The following is a 13,782-nucleotide window of genomic DNA, read 5'->3' as shown; positions in this document are numbered from 1 at the left end:
CAATGCCTGACACTTAAGAAATATTCAAGAAACATTCATAAATTAATGAATGATCAAGGGATGTGCAAATAAATAAGCAGGCTTAACAGCAGATCACTGCTAGATGTGCAAAACACATCATTCATATTTGGTATTAAAAAATCACTCAGGTTATTGGGCTTAAAGACCACCACTCTCTGCTTTAAGTGGAATGAATTTCCTTCATAAAGTCGCAGACTAGTCACTTCGAACAGCTACAAACAAACACCTAGAATAAAAATAGTTTTAAATACACAATTGGGTGGGGTGTGGCTAGAAAATATTCTGATTCTACAATCTGTTTTGGATGAGACTGTGCTTCTTATGTGACTAATAAAGCAAACAGTAGTCAGATTCCTTGTGTTGAAAGAAGTACACTATTTGCCAAAAGGGTTGAACGTCAAAGGCTCATCTAATAAAGACACCACATTTTCCAAAGCTAAAGGGGAATACAGAATGACAAATACCCACATATATTTACATATCCCCAAAGGAGGGCATACAACCACCTGGTATGGATTTTTATTTGTCTCTAATAAGTACTAAATGGAGCCTACCCCACCGTCTGACCACAGGGAACAGCAGAATACTTCGAGCACATGAATAATCTAATTTTAAAGCTGGAAGGAACTTAGAAACCACCTAGTCCAAATTTTTCATTGTCTTTATGCAAAAATAGACACCTAGACAGTTGGAATAGCCACAGATGAAAAGATGGCCTACACAGTGCACGGCAATACATTATCGAGAGCTGAGAATTAATCCTCTGAACATTCACATTAATAATTACTAACAGGGTAACCGTTTCAATTAAAAACAAATAGGAATGTGTGTGTACATGTGTGGAAACATATATACACACAAAAATACTAAAATATGTATTTCTAATAATTTCTTTCAAAACAAATTCTTTAACCTAGCATTCAAGAGCATACATAATGTTATCTCACCTAGTTTTTTTCAAAATCTTGTCCCAATGAACCATAAGCAAATGAAGGCAGCTGTTTTCTCTCACTTATCTTTTGTGGTCTCTTACAGAGACAGTAGAGTATATATTATAATTACAGAAGCTATTTCATACATAATTTCCAAATGATGAAAGAATGATTAGAATATAAACTTTCCAATTCTCCTATTAACCTGAACTGATATAAAAGCCATATTTCATGTGTATCTATGAGTAATATATAAAGACATATATGATGATGTAGATTTTTTTTTAATATGACAATCAGAGAAAGGCTTAAAAGTGAGAGTTAGGAGAAAGGCAGTAAGATGAGTTATCTACAAGGTGCTATAGAGGGCTTTGTTTAAAATACACACAGAAAATTGCCTATAGGGGAGGGGGAAGAGAAAACAAAAAGGACACCCCTCCCCCTTTTTTAATCTACTGGTCAAACATTCAATTATTTCAATTACTGATTAATCCTGAATCCATACTACTTTAATTCTGCAGAAGTATAAAAATGATGTAACTGTGCCTGTATATGGAATTCTGCTTCTCACCTAGTTCACTTATACAGTTGATTTGATTTAGATCCAAAATGATGAAACTAAGATACAAAATATAGGCTCTCAACTTCCTGTCTTTATTAGATTTTTTAGGATCCTGAAAACTGATCTTAAGAGTCTCCTAACATTGTTAAAGAGAATACTAACTATTGAAATTGACAATGATAACATTTACATCCACCTTTGAGAAAAAAAGTTTCTAATTGCGGTAATTCAAGATCCCTGAAGGAAATTGCAAAGTAAGCCAATGATATTTTTTAAAAAGCTGAGCAAAGTCTGAAGAATTTTTTCCTTCTAAAATGAACACAGCAACCTTGTGTAAATAAACATAATATGAGATTATCAAGTTAAGAGTTTTTCAAACTCTACTGCAACTCTAAAGTAAAATCCAAATTTAAGCAAGAAAATCTGAAGCCACTTACTAAACATAGTGTAGTGCTGTAAATAAAGAATCTAAATTCATCACAGTAATTATACTGTTAACTCTACTAACAAATTCGCAGATGTCTTGACTCTATCTGAAAAATTTTAAGTATTTAATACGCAAAAATGTGTAATATTTTAAATTTCTCTTATTACCTTCTGAGGGCTAACCCCTACATCCTGAAATGCAAAACAGCATACCTCTATTTTCACCATTTGGTTTCTTTCTATCAAGCGTAAAAATAAGTGAGAATTGGAGTAAGCTATTTTTATAAACAATCAGAAACATTAATGAGCACATTGATGTCTTTAGGTAATAATTGAAAATTTTGAGTGATGGTTTAAATCTACCCCCCACCATACGAATTCTTCCCCCACTTTTCTATACTACCAAAATTTTCAACCAAATAACACAAGAATGTGTTTTTCAAAATTAAAAAAGGGGTATCATCATCCTATTATGAACTAACCTAAACACCGGAGTAATAACTTCTAAAAAAAAATTACAGAAAGAGATGGTACTTGGTTAAAACTATTAATATATATTTAAGACAAAGAGTTTATTTTTCAATAAGAAAACAAGGAAAAAGGCCAACCTGATCTTGCATGCCTGCCCAATAGGACTTTCCACCATAATTAGTGCTTACCACCTTTGAGGGGAGGAGTTTAAACTCAGGGTTAACATCATGTAGTAGGGCAAAATAGTATAAATACCACAAGGCAGCTCTGGAGAGGGCACCTTCTGCACTGCTCACATGGGCACAGGAGGCCTCAGAAAGCTGCCAAGACTCCATCTCTGGGAGCTCCCAGCACCCAGGTAAGTCTATGATTGATGCTCACTGGACTTCCATGTTGGCTGGCTTGGAAACAAGCTTCAATAAATTAACTATTTGGACTTTTTGTGATTTTTAAAAAATGGCTTTCTACTAAAATGCACTCAGAAAGTTTTATTTTTATCAGACTATACTATTATAAGACAATATTAATAAAACTGTATTGTACAACTATGTCCTAATATGAATTTCAGTGTATTTTGAAACTACTCAGTATTTCAGGCTGTCAAACATCCTAAATTATTTAATACAAAGATTCAATAATAATTTATATATTTTTTTCTTTGTAAATCACTTTATTTTTATTTACTTGAATGCGACTTCCAAAAACAACCAAGGCACATATTCACATAACTAAAAAATTATCTCTCATTAATTTATGGAATATATTCAAAATATACATGGTAGGGTTAAAAAATAGACAACTGTATAAAGAAGTCATCTATGCAACATTAGAAAAATAAAACAAGTCAATAACAAAGCTGTATGAAATTGTTCTTTTCTGTTTTTCAGAATCCACCTGAGAATATGCTGCCACAAATAGTCCTTTTGCTGCTAATGTCCTTGAACTTGGTTTATGGAGGGTTTTATGCTGAGCGATACCAAACACCCACAGGCATAAAAGGCCCACCACCCAACACCAAGACACAGTTCTTCATTCCCTACACCATAAAGAGTAAAGGTAAACTGAATTGTATATTTTGTTCTATTAATCAATTGGTTGGTGCTTTCTACAGTCTTAACGGTCTCTTTAACAAAATGCTTTCAAGTCTGGTGCTAAATTATTCTCAAACCCCTGGATTAGCCCAAATTATTATACCAAAGTGATTTGTGGAAAAGTAGGTCTATTCAAGAATATTAAAATCCCTTACACATTAAGTATAGCAAAAAGTACATACCTGAAGTATATACCTGAAAGTATAGTAGTAGAAAGACATACCTGAAGAATATTAAGATCTTTTATGTGTAGAGATTTTTCCCTCAAATGATGCTTTTGCACGAATAACTCCCCATAACCCAGAAATATAATTGCTAATTGTCCAAAGAGAGTAGAAGATTTATATATCTAAATACTTAAGCATTTACTTTTAAAACCATTCAACTAGCCCACAAATACTAGGGTTCTTCAAAAAGTTCACAGAAAAATAGAACTGAATAATACGAATCTTTCCATGAACTTTCTGAAGTATCCTTACATACAAAAAACAGCCTTACCAAATAAAACCTGATCCCCCCCCACTTATTATGAATATGAACATTATTAAAATGAATTTAATAGGCAAGTAAAGTAGCAATTCTCATAATCAGTTATACATTTTTATAGTTTAGTGGTTAAATGCACAGGCTAACTGCTAAGTGGTAGCTATGTGACCACAGGTAAGATATTTATCTTCTATGAGCCCTAGTTTTCTCATTTTTAAAACAAGGAACAGCAATCTCAAAGGGCTGTAGAAAGCTTAAATGAGTCAATACATATAAAATGCTTTACATGTTGCTATTACTACTACTATTATTGATTCTACTACTTCTGCTACTTCTAGTTCTACTTCTACTATTACTAATTTACTGGAGTAGCCTTAGATAAGTTTTAACTTTCTTCTTAAATGTATTCCTTATCTGTCCAGCTTTCTTGATCACTGTGAAGAGTACTAAGGTAATATCAGTAAATTACAAGAGATCCCCAAAGAAGGGCAACAAATAGGTCTCATATTCACTAATTCCACTTAACAGCATCTGATACAAACTGCCTATAAAACATCTACTAAATAATATAAACTGATTATAGGCTTTAAATTTCTTTTCCATAACATTTTTCATTTTTGTTATATATTTTATCCTGTAAATAAACCTAGGGATATTCGCATAAACTTTAAATATTACGCTTTTGGGAACAACCATTCTGAGCAAATGAAACTTATAAGATTGCCTTTTTGAGAAGAAAGATGAAATTTAAAATATTTCATGAAAGGAAGATAGCTTAATATTTTTTTAAAAAGGCACAGGTTCACATACTCTTGAATGTTTTAAAATATAAATAAAGTAAAAGAAAGATAAAAGCTAGAACAGAAAGAATAAAATAAAAAGAAACCTGCTACTTGAAGCAACATGTGATTTAAAATGCTGTGACAAGCAGCACTGGATTCAATATCTCTATGATCACATCACAAAGTCAGACTTTTTATACCTTACCAAGACTACCTTACCAACACCATAATAAACTGTCTTGGATTAAAAATAAAATGCACCACTTTTAGAAAGCTAAATATATTCCTATTTTCCCACCTTAATGTACTGACTATTTTTGCACAATAAATGAAAATATCTTGTTAACAAATGAAAAGTTCTGAAGCTGTATTTTAACTATTCCACATTGGTCTCTTTTTGATAATACAAGGTAGAAACCCAAATACATTATCATCTACTGGCAGGCATGAATGCATTGTAAGGAACACAAAAGACCACAACTCAAACAAATAAAACATTGAATTGGCAACAAATTCAAAGAGTTACTATGTAATTCCTAGGCACATCTGTTCCACACAGGGTAAAAGAGAGTTCAGCCAAAACACACTAAATGGTGCTGCAAGGATTCCATGGCTGTTGGGTAGATGCAGGTGCCACATTCTGACACAACCCATCACCATTTCAGTTTGTGGGCATTAAAAAAACTTAGTCATTTTTTCTTAAGGATTGTGTCACACTAATCTTGAATGAATAAAATTTTTTTCAGATGGCAAGCTACAGGCAGGGACTGCCCCTCAAGAATTTAGCAGAAGTCAAATTCTTTCTTGCACTGAGAGGTTGAGGACCCATTAGGGCAACATTCAAAGTGACAAAGATCACACTGATATTGCAGTTCTAGCTTCAAATGGTGCTAACTGCAGTTGTTTTCAATAAGACTTGTTTTTCTTCTTTATTTCAACAGTAAAGTAAAACAGATTTCTAACCTAAGACAATTATTTTTAATATGAAAATGACCCTTATAATCAGATTCTGAAACAAAAAAAAAACAGTTTGCATTTTAAAAAATATGCTATTTTATTCTAAACCATTAAGAAATCCCTTATTTATCTATTCTATTTGTGATGTATCAACATCCATTTACAAATATAAATATATCATGTATGTACACTAAAGTCAATCAATGACATTGATTGTTAATATATGGAAATCTTTTCCACAAATTAATTTTTCTCATAGTCTTTTTTCTGATGTCATTTTCTGAAAATCCGTGGAAAAAGCTATATATAATTAAATATATGCAAATTGAAACATAACTCTAATTAGTACAAAATATAAAGATACTTAAGTCTAAAACAATTATTTTTCTATTTCAGCATAATCTATTTTAATGATTTGCTCTGTATTTTATTTATCACCAAATATTTTTCAAATCTAAGGAACATCTCTACTCAAGAGAATGATATTAGCAACTACTATTGGCTGACAACCTCTTACATGCCAGTTAACTAATTTTTAATTTTGAGAGATTTTTTTATTTTAATACACTGTACCAACAACTAATAGTTAAAGGGAACTATATCCATAAAAATATACTTTTAAAGGCTATTTAGAATTGACTTCTATTCATTTAACATTAATATTCCTTTACTCTTCATTTTGATTTTTAAGCTATTAAAGATTTAGTTAAGAGTTTAAGTATATAAACCTTTTTTTTTTTTTTTCAAAAAAAGATGCGGCTCAAGCCATAGCTATAAATCATTTTCAGGGTTTTGGCCAAACTATTCAACAACTGTGATTACTGTGACATCTACTAAATCTACAAAATAATTTTAACATAAATTCTGCAAATAGATATTACAAATCATATGTAAGTTTATTATCACTTTGCTAGCTATTAAAGAATTTCTCTGAGAAATAAAGAATATTTTATGCAGATGTTTATGATGATTACTGCCAAAAGACTGACATAATACTTTCCTAATGTTATATCCTAATGCCCACGATGCCCTGTTACATTCCACCTTTGAAAGACCAAAGCAGCCCTTAGACACTTTCTAAAGCACTCATTGCATGCACACTTGTTTTACTCCATTTGTGACTGTCATCCCTACAGGACACATCCTATGCTTTCCCCACACTTGTGGCCCAATAGCACTTTTCATATCACAGACACTAAGTGAATTTTGAGTTGAGTTTAGTATATTCGGAGAAGAATTATGGTCAAATGAACCCAGAGCCCTATGAAATTAAACAATGCTTATTTGCATTTAAATGAGCACTTTAATACTATTATATGTACCTTACCCATTATGTCTAATTCTCTCATTCTTGGTTTCAATGTTAAGTCAATAATGGAGAGTATAAGAGCTCACACTATATACTGAGGTTGAAAACAAATCAACCTAAATCTAAACCATGCTCAGCAGGGCCATGGCAGATATAAATTAGAATTAATTCCATTTCTCATTTATGTCTTATAGCACAGCTTTTGTGAGGAAAATTTGTTATAGTTCATAAACATCTTCTAATTTATTCTGCACTTGTTTTTTTCTTGCTTTTCTGTCAAACATCTTTTTTCCCCCTTTCCTTTGTACATAGATGATTTTCCCAAAACAACTGAGATAAATTTACCTCCACTGAACTATTAGTCTAGAGGAGTTCTTCAATCCCAGCTCATTTTCATGGCTCATTAGGATGTGAAAAAAGTATTATAGTAGCCATGGTTTTGAGAAAACCTCTCTAGCAGTATTTTTTAGAACGATATAAAATGTATCATCCAAACCATTTAAGACTGGTCGGCCCACATGGAATGAATGACACTGCAGTGTCCTGTTTTGATTTATATTTTGAGAAACAATGATTATACCTAACATTACTAACCATCCCTGTCTGGGGTGGGTGTATGGGGTGTATCTTTTAGGTATACCAGTAAGAGGTGAGCAAGGTATTCCTGGGCCACCAGGCCCCGCTGGACCTCGAGGACACCCAGGACCTTCTGGACCACCAGGAAAACCAGGCTATGGAAGTCCTGGACTCCAAGGAGAGCCAGGGTTGCCAGGACCACCGGGACCATCGACCACTGGCAAGCCAGGTTTACCAGGACTCCCAGGAAAACCAGGGGAGAGAGGACCATATGGACCAAAAGGAGAAATTGGACCAGCTGGTTTACCAGGACCCCGGGGCCCACCAGGGCCACCTGGAATCCCTGGCCCGGCTGGAATTTCTGTGTCAGGAAAACCTGGACAACAGGGACCTCCAGGAGCCCCAGGGCCCAGGGGTTTTCCTGGAGAAAAGGGCGCACCAGGAGTCCCTGGTGTGAATGGACAGAAAGGGGAAATGGGATATGGTGCTCCTGGCCGCCAAGGTGAGAGGGGCCTTCCAGGCCCTCTGGGTCCCATGGGACCAACTGGTCCTCCCGGAGTGGGAAAAAGAGGTGAAAATGGATTTCCAGGACAGCCAGGAATCAAAGGTGATCGGGGTTTTCCTGGAGAGAGGGGACCAACTGGCCCACCAGGTCCCCAAGGTCCTCCTGGAGAACAAGGACCAGAAGGCATTGGAAAGCCAGGAACCACTGGAGCCCCAGGCCAGCCAGGGATTCCAGGGATAAAAGGTCATCCTGGGGCCCCGGGAATAGCTGGGCTCCCAGGGGCTCCTGGTTTTGGGAAACCTGGCTTGCCAGGGCTGAAGGGACAAAGAGGACCTGCCGGCCTTCCAGGTGGTCCAGGAGCCAAAGGAGAACAAGGGCCAGTGGGTCATCCTGGGGAGCCAGGTCTGACTGGACCCCCTGGAAATATGGGACCCCAAGGACCAAAAGGCACCCCAGGCAATGATGGTATCCCAGGCCCTAAAGGTGAGGCAGGGCCAGTTGGGCCTGCAGGATACCCTGGTGCTAAGGGAGAAAGGGGTTCCCCTGGATTAGATGGAAAACCAGGGTACCCAGGAGAACCAGGTCTCAATGGTCCTAAGGGTAACCCAGGGTTACCAGGCCCCAAAGGTGACCCTGGAGTTAGAGGATCTCCTGGTCTCCTAGGCCCTGTGGGCCCAGCAGGAGCTAAGGGAGTGCCTGGACATAATGGTGAGGCTGGTCCAAGAGGTGCCCCTGGAATACCAGGCGTCAGAGGCCCCATTGGACCACCAGGCATTCCAGGATTCCCTGGATCTAAAGGGGATCCAGGGAATCCAGGCCCTCCTGGCCCAGCTGGCATAGCAACTAAGGGCCTGAATGGACCCACTGGGCCACCAGGGCTTCCAGGTCCAAGAGGCCACGCTGGTAAGCCTGGCCTCCCAGGACCCCCAGGGCCACCAGGTCCACCAGGCCAAGCATTCATGCCCGAAGGCTTTATAAAGGCAGGCCAAAGGCCCAGTCTTTCTGGGATGCCTCTTGTTAGTGCCAACCAGGGAGTAACAGGAATGCCTGTGTCTGCTTTTACTGTTATTCTCTCCAAAGCTTACCCAGCAATAGGTGCTCCCATCCCATTTGATAAGATTTTGTATAACAGGCAACAGCATTATGACCCAAGAACTGGAATCTTTACATGTAGGGTACCAGGAATATACTATTTCTCCTACCACGTGCATGTGAAAGGGACTCATGCATGGGTAGGCCTATATAAGAACGGCACCCCAGTGATGTACACCTATGATGAATACATCAAAGGCTACTTGGATCAGGCTTCAGGGAGCGCCGTCATTGATCTCACAGAAAATGACCAGGTGTGGCTCCAGCTGCCCAATGGCGAGTCGAATGGCCTGTACTCTTCTGAGTACGTCCACTCCTCTTTCTCAGGATTCTTGGTGGCTCCAATGTGAGCACAGTTCCACTGAGCTGATCTAAATCTTCCGCTTGAAAAGGCATTACCCAACTCCACCCCACCCCACAAAATGCATATGAACGTAGGCTGAAAAAAATGTGAGTAAATTTTCTAAAATACAGATTTGACCTTTAAGGCCAACAAATGTTCCCCCTGAGAGAGTAAGCAGCAATGGTAAACCATATGTGAAGGCCTCTCAAACTTTTAGTCAGCAGTCCTAAAGCCCTTTAAGGTTTTCTATGAACTCCTTCAATATTTAAAAATTTCACCATAAAAGTCCTAAATTAAAACAATAAAACTATCACAAAAAAAGAAATAGGACTCTAAATTATGTTAAATTTGATTTCAGAAACTCAGCATTTACTTTTAAAATAAGCCTGTTTCTAATAACCAATATGAGAATTTCTTGGAAATATTCAGGAGGTATCATAAAATTTTCTAGAGCTTAAATACTTGAATATTCAAATTTAAAAGATACTGTATACCCTAAGATATTTCTGATGGTGCATTACTCCAGGGCTTGTACAGTCCCTTTCATCAAGATCTATTCAATTATATAGGTGCATATATACTTTTTAAAAAATACTCATAAAAAACAAAAATACTGTGTTAAAATTAATCCGAAATGCAAGGTGCTTTAGTCATGAACATTTTCAAACTTTTCTGTGATTGCAGAGTTTTCTATATACCTGGCACAACTTGGAAACAGGTGCCTGACCTATTCTTATTTATTTAACACAAGTGTGATTAATTTGATATCTTTAATTCCTTACTGAATCTTACGTAATATGACTTTGTGGATTTACAGAATATTTGCATATATACCTTGTGCCTCCCATTCCAGTGAAATTATAATTAACTTCAAGGGTTTCAAAATCTGAATAGAAATGAAGACATTATTTATTTATGCTCTGTACTGTATGTTTACATTGCTGTTTAAAACTTTTAAGCTGTGCTTCACTAAAGCATAAAATGTTTTACCTACTCCTTATGTACAATGCAATAAAATAACATCAATAGATTTTATTCTGAATTTACTTGAAAGCAACAATTCATTATGCACAACCATTCTTTTAAGGCTTTTCATTTTACAAAGTTAAAAAGTAAAACAATAAAGTGGTGGGTGGCTTTTACAATTGTCATGATTATGTCCCTCTATTGGGGGTGGGCATTCCCATACAACCAGGCACTCAGCATGGACTGTGAAAAGCCACCCACAAAGCCACATGCAACTGAGTGGGCATAGAAAGATGAGACAATCACCTCAAAACAGTGATTTTCTTCCCAGAGGGAAGGAAGCAGGTGGCACAGATATATGTAGTTCGAACAAATATTCTGCAGTTACTATTTATTGTCTTGACATTTTTAGTCACAATATTTAAAGTTATTTTGATGGCTTGAATTACATTAGAAGGAAAGCAAACAATTTTTATGTTGATCAAAAAGCAACATTTTTCTAAGCTGAAAATACCACTCTTGAGCACCCATCAGCCCACTAATTGAATCAGGGCAGTCTGGTTCAAGTCACTGTAACATACAGACATCTATTTATTCCTTAGAAGTAAACTTTGTGTAACTCAAGAAAACTTGTGAATGGAAATGTAAAAGCCTGGGCTCAACGGTGGCAATATCTGTACCTCCATACTGACTCAGCCACTCCTATTCCTTAGGTAACAAGAATGCAATTTCCACAGGCAGGCACTTTGCCCAACTGCCTGAAACTATTACACTAATGGTTACAAGTGTCACCAACCCTCATTCCCAAACCATGATATAGCAAACCTGGAAACTGAATTCTGGGGAACTCCCAGAACAATCCTATTGGCAGGCATGTAAAAGTTTAACAGCACAACTCAGACACTTGGCAATTACTGTCATGAAACAGACTTGAATAAAAGAACCCCTTAAAATGTAAGTAGAACCAACATTACAGCCATATTTAAGATTAAATTAAATCCTAATTAAGGAACACAGAAAAATAGGTAACATCTATAATTCACCAGACACACAGCATTTAACAAACATCTATTAGGAAGCCTCTCTTCATGTTACTCACCATTAAAAGCTGACATTTTATAATTGTGTTGTATAGCAGCAACTATATCTTTCCAAAAATCAAATGTTTTTTGACCATTCTGCTAAAAAAAAAAAAAAAAAAATCCAAATGTAACAAATACATTAATTCTGTTTTTAAGCATAGTGTAAAATGCTGGCAAATAAATGCAATGTTACTGCATTCTAAGATAGAGATTTATGTCTTCAAAAATATAGTAGATTAAGAAAGTTCTCATTCTCCTAAACGTGATTTTAGAAACAGAAATCTTTCACGAAAATCACTGCTATATATATGCATACATATCACTAAATATTAAAATAGCTCATATAGCTCAAACAGAATAAAAATTTCCACTCATTAAAAGTCAAAAAATTAGAGAATATTTTAAACACATAGGCAAATTTACAATGTTATATAGTTTCTGAGATATAAGAATGTGTTAATTAATGTACAATAGCATCAAAGGAGCTATTAAATAGCCTGAAGTTCTAAATTCCCCAAAACTGGCTACTTCAGAATACAGTGCACACTTAACCCAAATTTCAATAAAAAAGAGCAGCAGTATCCATAGGAGAGATGAATGAGGTTCCAAATCCAGAATGTAAATTATTTTTATTGAGATTTTTTTTAAAAACCAGAAAGCAAATAAAGATTGCATTAAAACATGTAACTCTATAATCTTGTGCTTTCTTGGAAACATTAACCAGTGTCCTCCTATCTTAACAAAGACAGACTACTAGATATTTGTATCTAAGTATACAAACTATGAAATATTTAAAGACTGACACGTTTTGCTTGTAACTATGCAATGATAGACTAACTCTATCTCATGTCAATAAAAACTTCTACAAACATACCAAAACTATTCCTCAACAGAAACTTTCACAAACACGACTGTAATTCTCACTCAAAAATAAACCATTACCTGTGCTCTATGATAAACATAATAGTGATTTTAAAAGCCAACATATGCAAAAAAAAAAAAAAAAAAAAAAGTGATTCTGACATGTAAACCCAGTTATGTTCACAAGGTCTTAAGTTATAAGTATAAACTGATAAAACCAGAGATCTATTTAATCTTGACACATAGTACAAACTATGCTCACAATAATGAATTTTAAAATCTCACCTCATTTTTGGTTTTATATTATTTAGACCGCTTAAAGACACATGGAATTTTCTTAATTACTTATACTTTTTTTATTCTGCTAATGAAACTATTTATTTATTCTACTGAAGAAAATACTTTTTTCCAGATGTAAGTTCTGTATTTTTTTTCTAGACTTTTGCACCCCCTGCTGGACAACAGGTTTATTTTCCCTGGGAAAAAAATGGTCACTGCTATTTAATTTTCCAAAAATGTTTTGATCAATTTGCCATGTTTTTCTTCCTCCATCACCTCTAAAACCACAAAAAGAACACTAAGTAAAATCACAACTCAAAAGTCATATATAATTAAGTTCTCTGATTTATGACTAAATACATATCATAGTTTTTTAAAATGAGTCCCTACTGACCTTTGTTAAAGAGTCCACCACCCTGGCACATAGAAGAGCTCCTGGCAGGTCAAAGTAGTTATCGTAAAAATAATACTTTCCTAAAAAATAACAAAATTTTAAATTGGAAACAAATTAATACCTCACGTATGTGGAATACACAGAAACTTGGACGAAGAGACACTGGACTTTGTTCTAATTATTTGTAGGAGCCTCCATTTCAATTCAAAATGGCACCATTACAGGGTATCATCATATTTTAAGGAAGGTTTAAGCTTGGGGGCACTACAAGAAAGATAAAATATGATATCAATAAGTTAAGCATTTTACTCAAAAATACTTGAGTAAAAAAAAAAATGTAAAAAGTAAAAACAGACTGTACCCCAAATATAAAATGGAACATGAGAAAACTACAATTTATGTTATCAATATCACTGAATTTCAAAATGATTCAATAACCTAACACTGGAGTACCATGAAGTATTCCACACAATAGTGCCTTTTCCTACCTGTGCTGGTTGGCCCACCTAGAGAGCCATATGCTCAGCCACATGCTTACAGTATATTTTTAATGTAAACAAAGTTTAACTATGTTGTGGAATCACAGGTCATTTTTTTTTCTTCTTTTATACTTTTCTACATTAAAAAACCAGTAAGTATTATTTTTA

General features: G+C 35.4%; 2 protein-coding genes across 3 annotated transcripts in view; one reads left to right on the top strand and one right to left on the bottom strand.

Annotated features, from left to right (window-relative positions):
* Positions 1-13,782, bottom strand: part of NT5DC1 (5'-nucleotidase domain containing 1) — a 135,742-nt gene that overhangs the window by 111,449 nt on the left and 10,511 nt on the right. Inside the window, exons 5-6 of one of the 2 annotated variants that reach the window (XM_063097835.1) lie at positions 13,136-13,215; positions 11,619-11,700 (exon numbers count right to left, since the gene is read on the bottom strand). In XM_063097835.1, coding sequence (XP_062953905.1) covers positions 11,619-11,700; positions 13,136-13,215 — 162 coding nt within the window. The remainder of the gene's footprint in view (positions 1-11,618; positions 11,701-13,135; positions 13,216-13,782) is intronic. The other variant, XM_063097836.1, reaches the window with a different exon arrangement.
* Positions 3,315-9,560, top strand: COL10A1 (collagen type X alpha 1 chain). Its single transcript, XM_063098420.1, has 2 exons — positions 3,315-3,468; positions 7,672-9,560. The coding sequence occupies exons 1-2, from the start codon at positions 3,315-3,317 to the stop codon at positions 9,558-9,560; spliced, it is 2,043 nt and encodes a 680-aa protein (XP_062954490.1).

The sequence above is a fragment of the Cynocephalus volans genome, chromosome 5, assembly GCF_027409185.1.
Source record: "Cynocephalus volans isolate mCynVol1 chromosome 5, mCynVol1.pri, whole genome shotgun sequence".
In the NCBI taxonomy this organism is placed as follows: Eukaryota; Metazoa; Chordata; class Mammalia; order Dermoptera; family Cynocephalidae; genus Cynocephalus; species Cynocephalus volans.
The sequence above is the reverse complement of the archived record's forward strand: the minus strand, read 5'-3'. Positions and strand labels throughout refer to the sequence as shown.